The sequence below is a fragment of the Armigeres subalbatus genome, chromosome 2, assembly GCF_024139115.2.
Source record: "Armigeres subalbatus isolate Guangzhou_Male chromosome 2, GZ_Asu_2, whole genome shotgun sequence".
Classification (NCBI taxonomy): Eukaryota; Metazoa; Arthropoda; class Insecta; order Diptera; family Culicidae; genus Armigeres; species Armigeres subalbatus.
In genome coordinates this window covers 328103764-328125373 of record NC_085140.1, presented here as the reverse complement: position 1 = coordinate 328125373, position 21610 = coordinate 328103764, and the positions used below count along the sequence as shown (strand labels likewise).

Sequence of the window (21610 nt, the reverse complement as noted above, 5' to 3'; positions counted from 1 at the left end):
TGTGTAATGCCACGGCAGTGAAATAAAATTTCCATGAAGAATTAGAAATTTTGCATAAAAATTAGGAAATTGCCAATAAAAGAATCCGGGTGTGAGCAATAAACAAACGTAAAATTTCCACAATGATTCAAAATTCCAATATGCAATTGAGAATTTGCCATAACAAAAAATAAATTAGCGCTTTTTAAAGCAAAAATTGTAATTATAAAGAAGAATTTTCCATAAAGAAATCAAAATGTTCCACAGAAAAAAAATACAAAATAACCATAAATAAATCAATATCAGCAATAAACAATAACATATTTTCTACAAAATAATCATTAAAGAACAATAAAAAATTAGAAAATTTTCATAAAGAAATACGAAAAAGCAATAAAATTGATCAAATTTTCCATAAACTTTTAAAGCGTTTAAAGAAGGGGTAGTCTATCAAAAAATGCTCAGTTATATTGATTTTTCATACTTATTCAGCGATTCCACGGGAAAAGAATAGAGTTGAAAAAAAAAGTTGTCCAATTTTGCTCAAAATCGCTTGGTATGTTCTTCATCGAAAATAATTAGACCCGTATTTTTTTATTTTTTTATTAGGGTGACCATGTTCGATATAGGGTTACCAGAAAAATCGCTATTTTTCGAAATTTTTTATTTTTAAAAAATCATAACTTTTGAACCACTGGATCGATTTGCAATATTTTTTTATGGATAGAAAGCTTATTACTTCTAGTTCTTACTAAAATTTTTGGTTTGGTGTATTGGCGTACTCAAATTTGCTAAAATGGTCAAAATATCCCTTTTTCAAGATTTTTTAAATGTTGGACCACAACGACTATATATTTTTATATTTTTTTTATGAAAATTCAAATATTTTTACATAACATATCAAAAAATTAGAAATGTTCATCGAGCCGTTTTTGTGTAATATTTTTTTGAAAATTTCAAGTTTTCTGAACATACACACATGGAATGAGCATAATTTTCCATCACTTCAAAATAACTGCGGGAATCATTCTGTTGAAGTTATCAAACTTATTCCTAATAAATTCATGATAACCATGTGTACTAATCTAGTTTTATTTGTGAAGTAATGTACCTATCAAAAGTAGGGAGGCTTGTCCAATTCTGACCCCATTAAATGTAAGAACTATAAATCACCCTCACATTGTTTAAAAGCAGAGACCAACATTGCTAGGGTTTACTCAACCATGGTTTACGCTTTAACTGGAACCACAATTATTCGTTAGCGTCCTAATTCAGCATGAGTGCTCATAAGGGTTGCAGAGGCACTCATGCCGAATTTGAGTGGTAGCGTAAACCACGACTGAGTAAACTTAACTATTTTGAATTATTCCACAAAGGGTCATTTTTAGTGAACCGAACTGAAACTAGAATATATTTTTTAGCGTGTAGATTTTTTTTATATTTAGTGAAGTTGAAAAATCATTTTTGAAGTCCAAAAAACACAATTTTTCCGACCAATGAAATCTACGCTGAAATTCTTTGTGTAATGAATGCTTTCCATTGGTATTATTAAAAATTTGGCAACCAGCGCTGTCTGAAAGAATCTTGGCTCTGCTATATTGAGGAATGGTAGCTCAAATCTCAAAGCTTTAGACTACAAGCAATGGTTTTCTCTGATTACCTTCAATTAAAACTCAGCATTTAATTTGATTATTTTTATTTTTCTTAATTCATCAAAAAAAATATTACATAGCAAAATTCTTACAATTTAAAACACTTTTCTTCATCTGAAAACGAAAACCGTTTCACGATAATGTAATTTTATAAAACATATAAACAAAGCAGGTAACCTATTGTATGGATCGCTGAAAACCAACCTTTTTGAAAAACGACATATTGCTTTGCCGATTTTGGAGAATGAAGTCATCAATAACAACGCCATACTATTCCGATTGAATTATTTTCAACTATTGCGATTCGTAAATTCTTCTAATAAACGAGACCAAACAAACACTCTTGAATAACATTTTCATACTTTTGATTTAATTTGAGCTATTTGAAATAGTGGAGAATAACGTTCATTCCATGTGTGTATGGGCAGAAAACATGAAATTTTCAAAAAAAATGTAACTTAAAAACGGCTCGATGAACATTTCTAATTTTTTGATATGTTATGTGAAAATATTTAAATTTTCATAAAAAAATATAAAAATATATAGTCGTTGTGGTCAAACATTTAAAAAATTTTAAAAAACGAATATTTTGACCATTTAAGCAAATTTGAGTACACCAATACACCAAACCAAAAATTTTAATAAGAACTAGAAGTAATAAGCTTTCTATCCATAAAAAAATATTGCAAATCGATCCAGTGGTTCAAAAGTTATGACTTTTTAAAAATAAAAAAATTCGAAAAATAGCGATTTTTCTGGTAACCCTATATCGAACATGGTCACCCTAATAAAAAAATAAAAAAATACGGGTCTAATTATTTTTGATGAAGAACATACCAAGCGATTTTGAGCAAAATTGGACAACTTTTTTTTTCAACTCTATTCTTTTCCCGTGGAATCGCTGTATTTTGATATTTTGTTATTGCTCTTTATTGATTTTTTCGTGGAAAGTTTTTCATTTTTTGTGGAAAAAAAATATTTTTTGCGAAAAAATATTTATTTTGTGGAAAATTTTGTAATTGTTGATTTAATTAGGCAAATTTTGTATTTTTGTTTTCGTGGAACATTTTGATTTCTTTATGGAAAATTCTTCATTTATAATTGCAATGTTTTCTTTTAAAAGAGCTTGAAATAATCGAATATTTTTGGTGAAGCCCATCGGCCTTCTTTGTCACCTTCACTTTGTACATATTCATATTCGACTGAACATGGACAATTTCCGATCAAATATCAGTCAGTGAGTATTTATTTAGATTTCTTTAACTAATAAAATACTGTAAAACTAAGCACTTAAATGATGATTTCAATAATTGCTCACATAGATCTGACCCCGACGTTGAACTGAGAGACAATTTTAGTGCCAAAAGTCAACATAATCAAGGTCAATTATGTTTTCTTTAAACGCAGTGACCATTATCAGTAGCAATCAAATGAATGAATATGTGAAGAAAAACCCAGATTAATCCACCTAGCGGTGATGGTGCCTTTCTCGACCTTCGTAAAATGTGTGTGCTTGAAAAAAGATGAGCTAGTGGCTAGGAGTAAAAAAGACAAATTTCTTTGTCCGTTCTATGAAAATCAGATTATTTATGGCAAAGATATTGTAGATCCTGTTGAAAACCGAAAATCATATTTTGTCCCATTTCCGGATGTCGCAACTGCATCGCGAGTGGTGCCCGACTATGGCACAGTTGCGCACTACTCGCGATGCAGTTGCAACATCCGGAAATGCGAGAAAATGCGATTTCGCGGGACCTCGGTTCGGTTTTCAGCTTGATCTACAATATGCTAATAAGAATTTGGACATTTTTGTTTCTTTTTCCAATCTTTTTGACGTACATAACCCTGTTTTATTTCACACAGTCATATATTTTAAGGATATCACTTTTGGATGTTAGTTGAACTGAAGCTCCGACTACACAAAAAGAAAACGAAAATGTCATTCCCATCACGCGAGCGGAGGGCAATATTTGTTAAGATATAAATCTCATGACCGTCTTTCTGCCAAACTCCCGTATAAAGTGGGAGAGACAGAGACATCATCTCAGTTCGTCGAGCTGAATCGATTGGTATATAACACTATGGGTCTCCAGGCCTTCTGTAAAAGTTTGGTTTTTGGAGCGAACATACAGCCTTTTCGTATAAAAAGGCTAAAATGGTGTTTCGGCCATAACTTCCGATCCCATAGTCCGATCTAGCCAATTTTCAATAGGAAACAATGGGACAGGATTCTGCGTCGAATGCAACTTGTTTCGTGTGAATCGATTAAGGTTAGGTGTCCGAAAAATAGGTGACATTTTTTGTGACTTTTATGAAAAAAGGTATTTTGGTCATAACTTCCAATCCCATAGTCCGACCTGTCCAATTTTCAATAGGAAACAATGGGAAATGGGATTTTGCGTCGAATGCAATTTGTTGCGAGCAAATCGGTTGAGAATAAGTGCCTGAAAAATGAGTGACATTCTTACGCGATTTTTTTGTATGAATTTGTATTTTGGCCATAACTCTCGATCCCATAGTCCGATCTGGCCAATTTCAAATAGGAAATAATGGGACAGGATTCTGCGTCGAATGCAGCTTGTTGCGAGCAAATCGGTTGAGGATAAGTGTCCGAAAATGAGTGACATTTTTTACGCGATTTTTTTGTATGAATTTGTATTTTGGCCATAACTTTCGATCCCATAGTCCGATCTGGCCAATTTCAAATAGGAAACAATGGGACAGGATTCTGCGTCGAATGCAATTTGTTGCGAGCAAATCGGTGGAAGATAAGTGCCCGAAAAATGAGTGACATTTTTTACGCGATTTTTTCGTATGATTTTGTATTTTGGCCATAACTTTCGATCCCATAGTCCGATCCGGCCAATTTCAAATAGGAAACAATGGGACAGGATTCTGCGTCGAATGCAACTTGTTGCGAGCAAATCGGTTGAGGATAAGTGCCCGAAAAATGAGTGACATTTTTACGCGATTTTTTTATATGAATTTGTATTTTGGCCATAACTCTCGATCCCATAGTCCGATCTGGCCAATTTTAAATAGGAAACAATGGGACAGGATTCTGCGTCGAATGCAACTTGTTGCGAGCAAATCGGTTGAGGATAAGTGCCCGAAAAATGAGTGACATTTTGTTGAGTAGTTTTGCGCACACACACACACACACACACACACACACACACACACACACACACACACACACACACACACACACACACACACACAGACATCACCTCGATTCGTCGAACTGAGTCGATTGGTATATAACACTATGGGTCTCCGGGCCTTCTATAAAAAGTTTGTTTTTGGAGCGATCATATAGCCTTTACCGTATACTTAGTATACGAGAAAGGCAAAAAACTGAGTAAGTCATTTTATGTTTTGAATAATCTTGCGACGTTTGTCAATATTCGGTTCGAAGTTGCCTCGCGAAGGTGATTATTTTTTGTTTTGTGGAAAATTCTCAATTGTTTTTGGAAATTTTGCTTTTACTTACTTACTTATGGATCCTGTACACCTCCGGTGGTGCAAAGGGCCGACTTGAAAGATCTCCATCCTGAGCGTTGCCCGGCTATCGCTTTAACCTGTTGCCAGGTTAGATTTCGGTCGACTTATTTTATTTCTTTATTGAGGCTTCGCCGCCATGAGCCTCTGGGTCTGCCTCTGCTGCGATGTCCCGCTGGGTTCCAGTCTAATGCTTGTTAAAAAATTTCGTTTCCGCCCCTTCGTAGAGTGTGGCCGACCCAGCCCCACTTCCGATCCCGAATTTCTGTAGCTATCGGCCTCTGGTGACAACGACGATGGAGCTCGTTGTTTGAGATCCAGTTGTGAGGTCACCAGGTCCGAATTATATACCGCAGGCATCTGTTAATGAACACCTGCAGCCGTTGAGTGTTCTCCACTGATACACACCATGTTTCGCAGCGTACAACAGCACAGATTTCACGTTAGAGTTGAAAATTCGTATTTTGGTGCGTTCATCTGCCTGTTTTTCCAGATATTTCTTAAACTCGCAAAGGCAGCCCTTGATTTCTTGATCCGTGCGCCTATGTCGATCTTGGTACCACCGTCTGACGCCATTTGGCTACCAAGATATTGGAAGCTTCCAACATTCTCTACTGGTTGCCCGGCTACTGTGAAACTGGAAGGCGTCACCGTGTTTACATCCAACGATTTGGTTTTGTTGACGTTGATGACTAAACCTGCCGAGGAGGAGCGCTCGGCAAGGTCGTTGAGCTTGCTCTGCATATCAGAGCGCTGTTGAGCGAGGAGTGCAACGTAATCCGCCAATTCGAAGTCGTTTAGGTGCTCCATGGTTATAGGCTGCCATAACAGCCCGCGGTTTGGTTCACGGTCAATCGCATCTACCAGAATCTCATCGATTACGATGAGGAACAGTAACGGTGATAGAATACATCCTTGCCTCACACCAGCTACGACCCGGATAGGGTCGAACAGGACCCCATTGTGCAGCACTCTACACGAAAAGGCCTCGTACTGTGCTTCGATGAGGCCGATGATTTTCTCAGGAACCCCCTTGCGTCTCAGAGCGCCCCACATATTCTCGTGATTGAGACGGTCGAAAGTTTTTTCGTAGTCAATGAATACCAAGTAAAGGGACTCTTGGAATTCGTTGACCTGCTCCAGAATGATGCGGAGCGTGACAATATGGTCCACACAGGATCTTCCGGCACGGAATCCGGCTTGCTGCCGCCGGAGAGTCGCATCGATCTTCTCCTGAATCCGGGCTAGGATAATTTTGCTCAGAACTTTGAGAACGGTACACAGCAACATAATGCCTCGCCAGTTATCGCATACAGTCAGGTCACCCTTTTTGGGCACCTTCACTAAGATACCTTGCATCCAGTCGACCGGGAAAGTTGCGGTGTCCCAGATATTATGAAATAAACGATGCAGTAGTTGAGCGGATGTCATGGGGTCAGCTTTGAGCATCTCGGCTGATATGCGGTCCACCCTTGGAGCTTTATTCGATTTCATGCTTTGGATGACTGTTTGAATCTCTAGCAGTGATGGAGCTTCGGTATTGACGCGTGTTATACGTCGGATCCTAGGCAGATCATGCCGAGGTGGTGATGGCCTGGCTGGCACTTGAAAAAGTTGTTCGAAGTGCTCGAACCAGCGTTTCAGCTGGTCAGTTGGGTCGGTCAATAACTGATCATTCGCGTCTTTCACAGTCATCGTTGCATTCATCTTCGCCCCGCTTAAGCGTCGTGAGATATCGTAGAGGAGGCGAATGTCCCCGGTTGCGGCGGCTCTCTCTCCTTCGTCGGCCAGAGAGTCTGCCCACGCTCGCTTGTACCGTCGACATGAGCGTTTTACTTCCTTCTCAAGAGCCGCGTATCGTTGACGGGCTAAGACTTTGGCTCCTCTGGTTTTTGATCGCTCTATCGCAGCTTTGGCTTCTCTTCGCTCCTCTATCTTCCTCCAGGTCTCATCGGTGATCCATTGTTTTCTCTGGGTGCGTAGTTTGCCCAGATTATTCTCGCACGGAAGCGTGAGTATTGGAACTTGTGAGGACTAGAGCTATGTTAGGCGCCCCTTCCCGGATGTCAACTCACCATTTCGCAGCCCAAAAAATTTGCATTACTTGTGGAAATTTCATAATTATTTGTTGCTCATACCCTGATTTATTTATTGGCTATTTCCAATTTTTTTTATGAAAAATTTATAATTTTTCAGAGGGAGCGATGAAGGCATTCTTGATGGCGGTCCATTGTTCTTCCACGCTGCCACCTTCCGGAATATCTGCAGCACGCGTCTCCAGTTCTTCAACGAAGGACCGTTTCACCGTGGCATCTTCCAGTCGGCGTGTGTTGAATCGTCGTCCAACTCTTTCCTCCTGCCGACGAACCCGCGCAATGCGCAGGCGTATTTCGCCGATGAGGAGGTGATGATCAGACGCGATATCGGCACTACGTTTATTCCGTACATCAAGAAGGCCCTGTTTCCATTTTCGGCTGATGCAGATGTGGTCGATTTGATTTTCTGTAAAGCCGTCACGGGAGACCCACGTGACCTTGTGAACCGGTCGATGAGGGAAGAGCGATCCCCCGATCACCATGTCGTTATTACCACAAAATTTTGCGAACAGCTCTCCGTTTTCGTTCATTTCCATGGCGTCCCATAATGCGCTCATGGTTAGAGTTGTCGGATTCGATCTTCGCATTGAAGTCGCCCAAACAGATCTTGATATCACCCTTCGGAATTCTATCTACGACGGCATTGAGTTGACTGTAGAAGTTCTCTTTGTCTTGCAGATCGGCAGCATCGGTTGGCGCATAACATTGGATTATAGTAAGATTTCGGACCCGTGTTCTAAATCTGGCAACGATTATCCTTTCACTTATAGGTTCCCACTTCATAAGCGCAGAGTGTGCCTGAGCGCTTAGTAGGAAGCCAACTCCGCGATGCCGGGGAGCGTGTTCACCTCGTAAACCAGAGTATAGCAGAACTTGTCCCAATGGCGTTCTGTTTGGCCAACGGACTTCACTCAGTCCCAGGATCTCAAGCTTCATGCGGCGTGCCTCATTGGCAAGTTGAGCCAATTTACCCTGTTGGGCTAGGGTTAAAACGTTCCATGTTCCTATTCGTGTCCGTTGTTTCGCGCTAAGAGTCGTCGCCGTAAAATCAGTCCGTATTCTTTCATTATCGGATTCTCGAACAAATTGATGTTTCGGGAACAGTAGGTTGTTGGCCCAAGGTTCCCTATCCACGGGGATGGGGCTGCCATCTTAGGTATAGCTTCCGGGGAATAGCATTTCATACTCAGCCGCTGGATGCCAGAACAGACGCTGTTGGAGCCGCACCTCCTTGGTGGACAGACGCTCGATCAGTCGGGTCAAATTTGTTTAAAGTCCCACCCAACACCAGGGCTAGGCTAGTGTGCTTTGAGTGGCACACGGTCGCTTTGATAGGTCCTGTTGGCGTACACATGCAGCTTTTTATAGAAGTTCAACAGAGCCCACTGTCGAACCCCATCACATCCTAGGCAGACCCCACAGGACGCATCCTCTCACTCTAGCTGATGTCAGAAGGACAGCAGTGCCCAGGCTCATACCACTGAAGCACATTTATTTCATCGCGATAGGAAAGAATAAAGCACTAATCTCGTCGGATTTTTGTTCAATCACTACCTAAAAAACACAAAATAATTACCATTAATTGCTTTGCTTTTGATAAATAAAATGAATATGAAATCTCCTGGCATCGAACGCACGGCCTTTTGCGTATCAGGCAGAAACTTTAGTCATATCACCAAATATCACTACCAAACCATAATATCACAGATATTAGAATATATAACCAAAATGGATCTCACATGTACTAGAAACACTCTGCGGATGATGTCTAAAGGATGTCAACCTAGGATGTCTAAACTAAATAGTTTTTTTTTAACATATTGATTCCAAATTCCCGAACAAGTTTGTAGAAGACGGCAACTTTCTGATTCCTACAGATCCCTAGATATCAAACCAAACTGATCTCTTATATACACTAGCGCCGTCTTGTGGATGAATTCTAAGCTAAATAGTTTCCCAACATATTGGTTTCTAATCTCCGAACAGCTTTGTAGAAGACGGATACTCCCTAAATTCTGTAGATCCCGGGATATCGGGCTAAACTGGTTTCATATACACTAGCGCAGCGAAGCCTCCAGGATCTCCAATAGTTTTGCGAGCAAAGGCGTAGAATTTCCAAACCGTGATGGCGAGTTCGATTCTTGGTCCGGTCTAGGATGTTTTCTGGTTGGATACTTTCTCGACATTTTGGGTATAGTGTATCCATTGTACTTGCCACACAAGATACATACATACTCAATTTAGGGTGGTTCAAAAAATCGATTTTGTTCCACAACACTCATCTGATTCTGTATCATGTTCTAGGTGTCCTCCGAAAATTTGAGCCCATTTGGATTAAAATTGATTTAGCACAAGCCGTTTTAAATTTGCATGCAAATTAGTATGGGGAAATTTATTTTTTCATTATACTGATTATGGCGCTTCCTCATTACGCGCAGGTTAAAAGAAAACCTATATAGCTAAATGGAATACTCAAGATCTTTCACTCAGCGAAAACCGCATTTTAATTAATCGTTCCAATAATTAGTAATCGAATTTAATCTATACCGTAGTTTTCTGGAGCTAATTGCTTAACTCCTAAACCGGCAACATTGCTGCTCGTGGCGCGAAAGATAGCACACACAAATTCAGGCTACTATGTTGCACTGCACATTTCAGTGATGCCCTCAAAGAGGTTTAACGATCATAACTAAAGATTCGCAACCTGTCTCAAAATCGATTACTAATTATTGGAGTGATGAATCAACATGCGGTTTTCGTTGGGTGAAAGCCGTTGAGTATTCTTTTTAGCTATGTAGGTTTTCTTTTAACCTGCGCTTAATGGGGAGGCGCCATAATCAATATAATGAAAAAATAAATTTCCCCATACTAATTTGCATGCAAACGTTGCATGCGTTTTACGGCTTGTGCTAAATCAGTTTTAATCCAAATGAGCTCAAATTTTCGGAGGACACTCAGAACATGATACAGAATCAGATGAGCGGTGTGGAGCAAAATCGATTTTTTGAACCACCCTATTACTCATGCAATGGCGGGCATAGAATGCTTTCAGTTAATAACTGAGGAAATGCTAATAGAATACTAAGTCGAAAAGGCAGGTCAATTTCCAGTTGGAATGTAAAATGCTATCAAACTCTGCTTTCTGCCTCAAAATCTTCTTGAGAGCAGCATACTAGGCTTGATGAAATATGTATGCCAGTAAGTATGTTTTTTGCAATTTTCACGTATCCTACGTTTAAATTAAAACTATTTACCACGGACCCCAGTGCGCTACAGATACTATTTCGTTTTTCAACCTAGGAATCATTAAGTGCTCCCATCAGTTGCCGAACGAATAGAAATTTAATAGATCTGGGAATTGATGATGAGCTCATATGCATGCCTGAATCGTAGGTTTCAATCTGAACAGCTTCCACGCAACACATCTCATGAAAGCCAGTCGGTGTCGTTTGGATATAGTCCACCCGATCCTGCACGTGATTGTGGGCCATGCTGTTGCCCGCCTGTGGGTGTTCCATTCCCATCTATCCAGAAACAGAGCACCGGGCAAAAATCAAATGCTTTCAGCACGCTCCGAGCAAAACATGCTACGGTCATTACGGATATCTTCGTCTCGGGAACACGTCCGATTTGGATGGGTGAACCCGGGGCATAGAATATGAAACCAAAATGCTTGGTTAGGTACGGCAGCGGAATGCTAAGGACTTATCCCTTGTGGATAGAGTTCGTTGTCGTTCACTGGATACCTACATTCAAAGGTACAATAACAGCCGTATAGAGTTACATATAGCTTTACTACTTTCGAAACCAAATTCGATGGGGAATAATCATGTGGGTAAAAGGGAGCGGTACTATTTCTTACGAATGCACATCGGATACCGGAAGTAAGGAGTCATACATATCAAAACTATTTGTCTCACCTTGACGTTCGCTAGTTTGGCTTGGATGTAGAGCAGGTCCGGAAATGGGGACGATAAAGTATCGGGCATTTCTTTCAGCAGATCCGTTTCCACCAGGATGGCATGCTTTTGTTTGTACTGAAAGCAAAGAGAATTCATTGTTATTTGATCTGATAGAAGGAAACAGAAACCAAAATCAACAACTGAAAACAGAAAGCATAATGGACAAAGATAAAATCGACAAATAGATAAAGAAATCTGTCGAGTAATCCGTATGTTCCGGTGTCTAATATCAAACCTTACGGTAACGACATTTTGTGACAGTTTTATATTTGCTAAACCATATTGGAACGCATATAAGTTGGTTTACAAGTTTATGGTGTACATAACGCATTCAATAGTAGTGAGAAGTTGGGAGAGCGTAATACTTTGTAAGATTTCGGAATGTGTAATATAAGATGTACCGTCGTCGGGGGTGACAATGGGTCAAATGGGGGTAAGAATGGGTCACTGTTTCAACTACTTAGAATGCATGTAGAATAGATTTAATGCCTTTGAGGGCAAGAAGACTAAAATATAAGAGACCTTTTTGAACGATTTTTCTCTACGACTCCAGAATGCCGGTGAGAGCGATGACCCATTCTCACCCCAGACCCATTGTCACCCCGATGGCGGTAACGCATACCGTGATTTACCCGAACAAAAAGGATATTCAGAATTCAGGTTATTTTTGAACAACAGTTTAATGAATGCAAATGATCTTATCTCTACACGCATATAATTATATTAAAGATTTCTTTAGTCATGCACACAAAAAACAAATGCCAGATTTGTAGCTGTGTAGAGGTTTTTATTTTCACTGTTTGGCAATTACGCTCAATTACTTCTCATTCCATTCTTTTGCGGTGATGAAAATATTTAGAAACTTGGTGAAATGGTGCCGAATAGAGCTCGCCATCGTATCAAATTAACAATCTGTAAAACAGTATTAAGTCAATGGCCCTCTACTTAAATGCATTTAAATAAATGCAAATAAATGTGATTTGATGAGTAGTAAGAACGTCAAAGCTGTGCCGCTATTGTTACCGTCTTAAGCTTTTTCCAAACTACAAACTTGTATAGGCTCATTTTATTGTTATTGTGCGAATAACAATTTAGGGTAACGGGATGTAATGTTAGGCCTGGATGCAACGTTGGTTCATCACGCAGAATAATCAATAATTCAGCAATAATACATCGTTTTGTAGAGAGATATTTATCAATGCTTCTTTGAAAAAGTGTATCAAGCCGACTTTATTTATAATACGCAAGATTCATGCACTTTTTCAATTGATAAACGCAATAAATCTGCGTGAAAAATTGCTTTGACTCGGTTTGATAGCAACCATTCAAGTAGGCAGGCAGTGCGAGAGATTTTTCTTTTGCCCAATAAAATAGTTTTTTGAAATGGACTTCTATTTTCGCACATTAAATGAACCGATATCAATCACACTATTCTAGCATTTATGTTGAATTCATTAGTATAGTGATATTAGTATAGTGAGACAATTAACCAAAACTTTTTTGAACAATATTAGAACACTCGTTGCCAAAATTCGGCGGACGATTTTCACTTGAAGCAGCACATTATAAATGCCTACCTTACGGCTCATACAAACGATGTACAGTGAATTCGCTTTGACGCAGCCGCGCTGTTGCCATCTAGCGGCGATGGACGTGTGCGTGAAATCACTGTTTTTCAACATGGTGAAGTATGTGAAGTGTATTTTAAAATGCTTTTAAAATGTTATGAACATTGATATGTTGAAAACTTTTAAATACATATGGTTAGAATTTTGAAAAACTACATGTTAGCCTCCTAATCTACACATGTTTTTTTAATCAAATTAATTCAACTTTCATGTTACCAAAAGTAAATTAAATTTCTAACCCAAAAAAATGAACTATTTTCGGCTAAAATGTGTTTTAACGCTTTAATAAGCATTTTAAAATTGACTTCCTATATCCCTTGCTGGGTGAAATAAAAAAGCATCAGCCGACCCCCATTTTGTTTTCTCGCTTTCGTCAGGACCAATAATGCACCTACATGCATTTCATGGGCCGAAAAAGCATCCAACACCAGAACCGAGATTAGGAAAATTGGCCGAACAAAAAGTCCATTTCGCACAAAACTTTTAATGGATTAAATAATAGATTTTGAACCATTATTGTTGTTTTTGAATACTTAGCGTAATAATCGAAAGTAAGAAAGCCGTTTGGTGGCATTATTTCGGTGAGATCTTCAATATATAAATATTTAAATCGATAAATGTGCTCAACCACAGCATAATAGGCTAAGGTTTGAGCCTTATACCCTACTTTAGAAAAAACGCCGAAATACAGAGGATCGTTGCTGTACAAAATGTAGAACGCTTTTATAACCGCTCACTGTAAATGCAATAACTTCTTCACCGAGAAGCAAAGAAATAAGGTTGTAGAACACGCCGGTGTCGGTGTAGACATCCAACTTATGTGATTTTATCACAGCTCTGTATGAGAACCTTTCAAAATCTGTATAAAATATTGGCATCCAAGGACTGTATCAGCACTGTATCAGTCCATGCAGCACTGAATCTGTCAACTTTTAGAATTTGATTAAATTTGAAGGATTTATGTGTACTTAATTGACTAATTAATGATTTTATCATATTTGTATGTTTGATGCGGTGTGATGCAACTATGAATATAGAAAGTATTTCATGAAATTACAATAAAATAAATCAAAAAATAGACGCCACTCTTCACACGTCAGATTATTTGCTTTTCCAATCAAAAGTGATTACATCATTGTCTTAAATCTTGTGCATAACCTGTAATTGGTAGGGTATTTCGCCAAATGTTGAACGGCTAATTTCCTCGCCTATTGTTGAACGCTTGTGCGTTTCTTGTGGGAGTTCATCAATAGGCGACAAAATTAGTCGTTCAACATTTGGAGGTTTCCCCGATACTTTAATTACAAAGACCGCTTCTCAAGGTTCATTTTTAACAATTCACAGGATATTTATTTCCAGTTCCTCCAGGAATTTCTGGAGGAACTTCCGGAGGAATTCCTGGAGGAACTTCCGGAGAAATTCCTGGAGGAACTTCCGGAGGAATTCCTGGAGGAACTGGAAATAAATATCCTGTGAATTGTTAAAAATGAACCTTGAGAAGCGGTCTTTGTAATTAAAGTATCGGGGAAACCTCCAAATGTTGAACGACTAATTTTGAATATTTGATTATTGATTATTCTGCGTGATGAACCAACGTTGCATCCAGGCCTAACATTACATCCCGTTACCCTATATTGTTGTTCGCACAATAACAATAAATTCTATACAAGTTTGTAGTTCGGCAAAAGCTTAAAATGGCAAAAGCTTAAAATTCATTTTTAACAATTCACAGGATATTTATTTCCAGTTCCTCCAGGAATTCCTCCGGAAGTTCCTCCAGGAATTCCTCCGGAAGTTCCTCCAGGAATTCCTCCGGAAGTTCCTCCAGGAATTCCTCCGGAAGTTCCTCCAGGAATTCCTCCGGAAGTTCCTCCAGGAATTCCTCCGGAAGTTCCTCCAGGAATTCCTCCGGAAGTTCCTCCAGGAATTCCTCCGGAAGTTCCTCCAGGAATTCCTCCGGAAGTTCCTCCAGGAATTCCTCCGAGTTCCTCCAGGAATTCCTCCGGAAGTTCCTCAGGAATTCCTCCGAAGTTCCTCCAGGAATTCCTCCGGAAGTTCCTCCAGGAATTCCTCCGGAAGTTCCTCCAGGAATTCCTCCGGAAGTTCCTCCAGGAATTCCTCCGGAAGTTCCTCCAGGAATTCCTCCGGAAATTCCTCCATGAATTCCTCCGGAAGTTCCTCCAGGGATTCCTCCGGAAGTTCCTCCAGGAATTCCTCCGGAAGTTCCTCCAGGAATTCCTCCGAAAGTTCCTCCAGGAATTCCTCCGGAAGTTCCTCCAGGAATCCCTCCGGAAGTTCCTCCAGGAATTCCTCCGGATGTTCCTCCAGGAATTCCTCCGGAAGTTCCTCCAGAAATTCCTCCGGAAGTTCCTCCAGAAATTCCTCCGGAAGTTCCTCCAGAAATTCCTCCGGAAGTTCCTCCAGGAATTCCTCCGGAAGTTCCTCCAGGAATTCCTCCGGAAGTTCCTCCAGGAATTCCTCCGGAAGTTCCTCCAGGAATTCTTCCGGAAGTTCCTCCAGGAATTCCTCCGGAAGTTCCTCCAGGGATTCCTCCGGAAGTTCCTCCAGGGATTCCTCCGGAAGTTCCTCCAGAAATTCCTCCGGAAGTTCCTCCAGGAATCCCTCCGGAAGTTCCTCCAGGAATTCCTCCGGATGTTCCTCCAGGAATTCCTCCGGAAGTTCCTCCAGGAATTCCTCCGGAAGTTCCTCCAGAAATTCCTCAGGAAGTTCCTCCAGGAATTCCTCCGGAAGTTCCTCCAGGAATTCCTCCGGAAGTTCCTCGAGGAATTCCTGCGGAAGCTCTTCCAGGAATTCCTCCGGAAGCTCCTCCAGGAATTTCTCCAGAAGTACCTCCAGGAATTCCTCTGGAAGTTCCTCCAGGAATTTCTCCAGAAGTTCCTCTAGGAATTTCTCCGGAAGTTCCTCCGGGAATTCCTCCGGAAGTTCCTCCAGGAATTTCTCCAGAAGTACCTCCATGAATTCCTCCGGAAGTTCCTCCACGAATTTCTCCAGAAGTTCTTCTAGGAATTTCTCCGGAAGTTCCTCCAGGAATTTCTCCAGAAGTACCTCCAGGAATTCCTCCGAAAGTTCCTCCAGGAATTCCTCCGGAAGTTCCTCCAGGGATTTCCATAGGTGTTTGTTCATGCTATGGCATGAAGATTTTAATATATAAGTGGATGTTAATTCGTGCAGAGGGCTATTGCTAACAAATTTCTATTTTGATTTTCACGGGAAACTTTTTTTAACATTTAAAAAATCCGTATGAATTTTTTTTTTGTTTTTTTTTTTCGAAATTACCTCTGAGTTTCGCTTAGAAGTTAGTAAAATAATGTTGTGTGTCAATGAAAAAATATTATGAGCTCCCACGCGAATTTACATAAATTCTCACTCAAATTATAAAAAAAAAAACTTCCACACGGTTTTTCAATATAAGATTCATGACAAAATTTGTCCGTTGGATAAAATGGCTTACTTATAGCTTACCAAAACTGACTCCATTGAGGAAATATTTCATCTACTACTACTGAATTAAAAATCTTTCGAATCGTTTAGCCGATGTTACATTGAATAGAATTGAACTGTTGGAAAAAAGAATCTGGAAAGGCTATCCAATAAAGTGCATATTCAAAAATTAAAAAAAGCTTCTCAGGCAATTTGAATCAATAATGATTTTGCCGTTTCTGCAAATTCTAATATGAATATTAGTTTTATGTAATTGTTGCTAATGCATGAAATTGTGATATTCGAAGTTGTAATATGTATCAGGTATTATATTGAATTTTGTGAATTCCGATAATAATTCCAATGATCAATACAACTCCTTAAGATGTGAATTTCATCGTTATTAGCTCTGGATTAGCGGTTCACAATCTGGGGTACATCCCGAGCTCACAGTTGTTTCAAATAGACTGCTATAACTTATATATGACCAGTTTCAGTCACATTAAAGTTGCAGCAACCAAATTTACATCGGTTGTGCTGCTAGGGTCCTTCTACGCTTCTCGGAAGCCTCCTTCCAAGCAGCTCGGAATTCTCATTCAAGAGGTTCGGAAGCTTCCTTTCAAAAAGTTCGTAAGCCTCCTTTCCAGAGGATCGGGAGTGGCTCCAAAGCCGCCCCGAAAGGCTCGAAAGCCTCTTTCCAAGAGGCGTGGAAGCCTGTTTTTAAAAGGCTCAGAAGTTTCCCATCAAGGGACTCGGCAGACTTCCTTCAAAAAGCTCGGAATTCTTCTTTCCAGAGGCTTGGAAGCCTACTTTCAAGAGGCTCAGAGGCGTCCTTTCAAGATGCTCAGAAGCCTCTTTTTAAGTGGCTGAAAGCTGCCTTTCAAGAGGCTCGGAAGCCTCTTTTCAAAAGACGCGGTTGCCTACTTTCAAGAGGTTCGGAAGGATCCTTTGAATAGGCTCGTAATGCTCCTTCTAGGAGGCTCGGAAGACTACTTTCAAGCGGCTCAGAAGCCTCTTTTCAGGAGGTTCGGAAGCTTCCCATCAAAAGGCTCGGAATTCTTTTTTCAAGAAACATGGAAGCGTACTTTCAAGAGGCTTAGGAGCCTCCTTTCAAGTGGCTCGGAAGTTGCCTTTCAAGAGGCTCGGAAGCCTCCCTTCGAGAGGCTCCGAAGCCTCCCTTCGAGAGGCTCCGAAGCCTCCCTTCAAAAGGCTCGGAAGCCTCCTTTCAAGAGGCCTCTTTTTAAAAGGCGCGGTAGTCCACCTTTCAAGAGGCTATGAAGCCTGCCTTCGAGATGCTCAGAAGCCTCCCTTTAAGTGGCTCGAAAGCCTCCCTTCAAGAGGCTCGGAAGCCTCAAACTGCCAAAAAAAATCTTGTGGGAAGCTTGACGCTCAATTTACTTTGAATTGTAATTTTCACGGAATAATGAAAATTTTAGCCAACTTCATGAAGAGCCTTTTCTTTTATCTACGCTTGTTTTCATTTACAGCAAAAAATAGGGGTACCTCAATTAATGCTAAAGCTCGAAGGGGTACCTGTCAAGAAAAAGGTTGAGAACCGCTGCTCTAGATAAATGTGCCAATAAAACATAAAATTGAAAAAGAATCGAATGCTTATGGATCATTGTTTCAATCTATTTGCAGAAACAAAAGTTTTGCTAATACAAATCGATAGCGCCGCGCGATTCGACAATCAGGTGTGTGCTATCCTCAATCGACTCTAAAGAGATTCACCTTGAGATTCATCGTAGAGGTTCGACAATTGATGCAGTACTTTGAGGAAAACTCGGCATATGAACCAAACTAAAGTTATTCGCGTTACCCTTCCTTATCGAATCAACAACCGCATTTCGTTAAAGCCGCATTGATCATATCCTTATCAGAGTATAGATTTCGTCGGCTCTAGAAGCAGAGATGGTAATTCCAAATGAATATTTCAAACCTATTTTTCAACACATTCATTCAACTCATTTTTGTTGCCATAATTCACTGTGTTTAAAATATTCCGAGCACATCGTCTCGCTAACATTCCACGCTTACCTATTCCAGTTTTGTTTATTATCATCACACCAGCCCGTCGACACCGGTTCGGGATGAATATAAGGGCGAAGGCATTCTACAAATTAAATTGTATGCGAGTTTCTTAGCGCCCCATGCCGTCACCCCGCGTGAGACTCGCTAATTATGTATGCATGGGACACAGACGAATAAAAAAAAGATGCAAATAAATAATTATCCCGCATAATTGATTCAATTACCATGTCACAGCTGTCGGTGTCGTTACCGGTCACGTATTCCAGGGTCCAGTTCGGCAGATCCAACTGCAGATGACAGCAATTGGCTGCTGACTTTGGGTTCCCTGCGAACGGAACCGCAATTATCTTCCGTTCCGGTTTCTGATTCAGATCGATTTTGTTCTGTATGACCTGATTGTTTTGCCGCAGTAGCAGATTTTGGTGCTGCTCCAGGAGCAGGTCATTGGTGGATGGGGTAGATATCTCCCGGAGCATTCGGGTTAGCAAGGATCGACCGTTCAGTCGTACGCTGTCCGGTAGGAACAAGACGTACTTAGTTTGCACTTGTAGGATGGGTAGCGTTTCCTTGAGGGATTTGGTAATGTCGTAGCTGAGGCTGAAAAACTTCACGTTACTGTCTTTTTCAAACCATGTGGTTAGATTCACCGATTGACCTGGATTCGTGAATATGTCCAGCGGCGGGTAGGGTATCTCCGGAGATATGACGAATACTTGTACGTTGGGGATTAGATTTGTTACACTGGCAATCGATTGCATCAAATCGTTGTCGAAATCGTAAAAATCACGGAAGATCACAGTAATACTTTTCCTCAGGAGTTTGTTGGTATTTTGAATGCGGTCTCGTATTCGGCTGAATTTTGTTACTCTTGTTGATCTAGACCCTTCCTTTGCGGTCATTCGAACAATTTCCATCGGTAAGGAACTTTCATGGGCACTATATTTGTTGGTTTCGGCATCAGTCCCACTCTGCAATCGGTTACCGAAAGTTTCCGATAGAAAACGGGTACTCGTTAAAAAGTATTTCCACGAATAATAGAACACCACCAAATTGAAACAAATCATAAACACAATGAAGAGCTTTCCATATTTCATTCGCATTTTCCACCCGTTCAAATTTCGCACGGGTTCTGAATGTTGCACTATCCAAGCACTTTTTGTTGTTCACACTGCACCGTGTCGCGTCACTTTCTGTTTAACTGATTTTTGGCTGATACTGCTACTACAGTTGAGGTATCAGCATTGCTGCAGTCGTTGTCGCCTGTGTCGCGAATGCTGTTAAACTAAAGTTCAATTAAATCTCCATTTTCAACTGCGAACTATCCCCTTGACGAAACAGAGAATTGGTGAATTGCACAGTGTTCGTACAACATTTGATGAAATACACAAATACTTTTGAATAAATATCATAAATATAGAAATGACGATAATTCAAAAACGAATGTAATTGAAAGGAGCGATAAAAAATTAACATAATTTGGTTGAAATTGTGTTATTGTCATAAGCTATGGTCTAAGAAACACATTAAGATAATATTAGTCATTCATATAGGGTAAAACATTACTCCATAAACAAAAAAAAGCCATTGAAAAGGTCAAAATATTTTATACATTTGTAGCTGTTGAACATTTTACATTACTCGCTTCTATTTGAAGCCTCAAAAAATTGAACTATAAATACTACATAATACAATACGTTTCGGGAAGGATCCAGAATCAATTATTTCTGATTTTAAAGGAAATCTAGAAATGTGTAGACTAAACATTATTTTGGGAAAAGCCTATAGATCCAAAAGATTATTGAAGACAAAGAAGAAATTGGCCACCAGATTTCATGTTATTTATTAAGAAAACTATATAAAAAATCGATAACAAGAATATTTACCTGTCATAAGACGAACTTAGTACTGTTCCATTTGATTCAACCACCACTACCTTACAGATTTCTGTAAGGATTACAACGTGATGAATTAAATGGAACACTCGTGTTATGACAGGTGAAGACATTCCACTAAGAAAGCTTAATAATTTTTCTAAGAATATTTTTTGTTGTTATTGTATTTTTCCTAATTCAAGATAATAATAAAACAAAATCTTACTATTGACCCAATGATTTCCGTTGTCTTATTTACATAAGAAATGTTCAAGACGAACAATGTAAACTTTAATCTGCTTAAAACAGCACTTTAAAATGCGAATTTCTAATGGCTTTTCTACTGTTGAAAGAACACTGTGCAATGGGTTTCATGATGACACTTTTCCACCAGCAGTCTTCTGCGGCTGCATCGTCTAAATAATCTGATTACCCGTTCTCCACTGCAGCATTGGGACAGCATTATTGCCGTCGTATGCCGTACCGAATAGTGTTCCGCAATCGGTGGCAGCGAAATTTCCCCCGTGGATAGAGATATAATAAAAACAAACGGATCGGGCACGTCCACTCAATGAAAAAGCAAACCAACTGGCGAGGATTGCCTCACTTTTTCACCTTTTTTCAACTGGACCCGCATCGACAAAACATAAACTCTCAATTTTCCTGCACAGATTCTTGGGATTTTCCCCCCTTGTGTTGTTGATTGTTGGATCCGCTGCTCAGCGAGTCAATTATTCACGGAAAGGAATTGAGCAACCAATAATTTGACACATGTTAGACATCCGCATGTAGAAGCACACACCGCAACCGAGGAAATGGCATTTTTGTTTCGAGGAATCCGACTGCTCTTCACATTGAGCCTTTTATCATCATGCTGCGAAAAACACTTTTCACCGTAATCCACATGCTACACCAGTAAATATCTATATAATGCCTAAGGAGCTCTTCCAAAGGGACTCTGCGTGCAATTCAAGCCGAAGTGATGAGAAAACTATAGGAGATACACATTCGAACGCTTTCCCGTGGGATAGACAGAGACCAACCGCGCGCGATAGCAGGGTCAGGACGTTGTGAACCGGAAAGGTAACGATGGTGGAGGATATCTACTGCTGGGTAAAGGTTCGTCACTAAAGCGCACTTGTATCCAGGTTGAGCGGTGAACACGAACTGACGCTAGTCGAAGACGTTGGCCCAACCGTGTATCCTTCGCTTCTCGGAAAATAGTCGGCGCCGCATACCGACTGGTCGGGCGGGAAGTATACGAGAACGGTGACCCTATTTTCCGTGCTGAGAAATGAAAACATTCGGAGAGCAGGAGAGATTCGGCAGGACTCTGTTGCTTTCTCTGTTTTGGCGCGAGTTGGATTTATTTGGGCTTCCCGGAAGCGGGATGCCATGTGCGTTGGCATTTTGAGGTTAGGAACACAACAACAGAGAATAAGTTTCTCG

The 21610-nt window shown here is 40.2% G+C and overlaps 1 protein-coding gene across 1 annotated transcript in view; it reads right to left on the bottom strand.

Annotated features, from left to right (window-relative positions):
- Positions 1-21293, bottom strand: part of LOC134216896 (ribitol 5-phosphate transferase FKRP) — a 31384-nt gene extending 10091 nt beyond the window's left edge. Inside the window, exons 1-3 of the mRNA XM_062695672.1 lie at positions 20595-21293; positions 18515-19572; positions 11149-11265 (exon numbers count right to left, since the gene is read on the bottom strand). Of these exons, the coding sequence (XP_062551656.1) occupies positions 11149-11265; positions 18515-19390 (993 nt within the window). The 5' untranslated portion in view covers positions 19391-19572; positions 20595-21293. The remainder of the gene's footprint in view (positions 1-11148; positions 11266-18514; positions 19573-20594) is intronic.
- Positions 21294-21610: the final 317 nt, after the last annotated feature.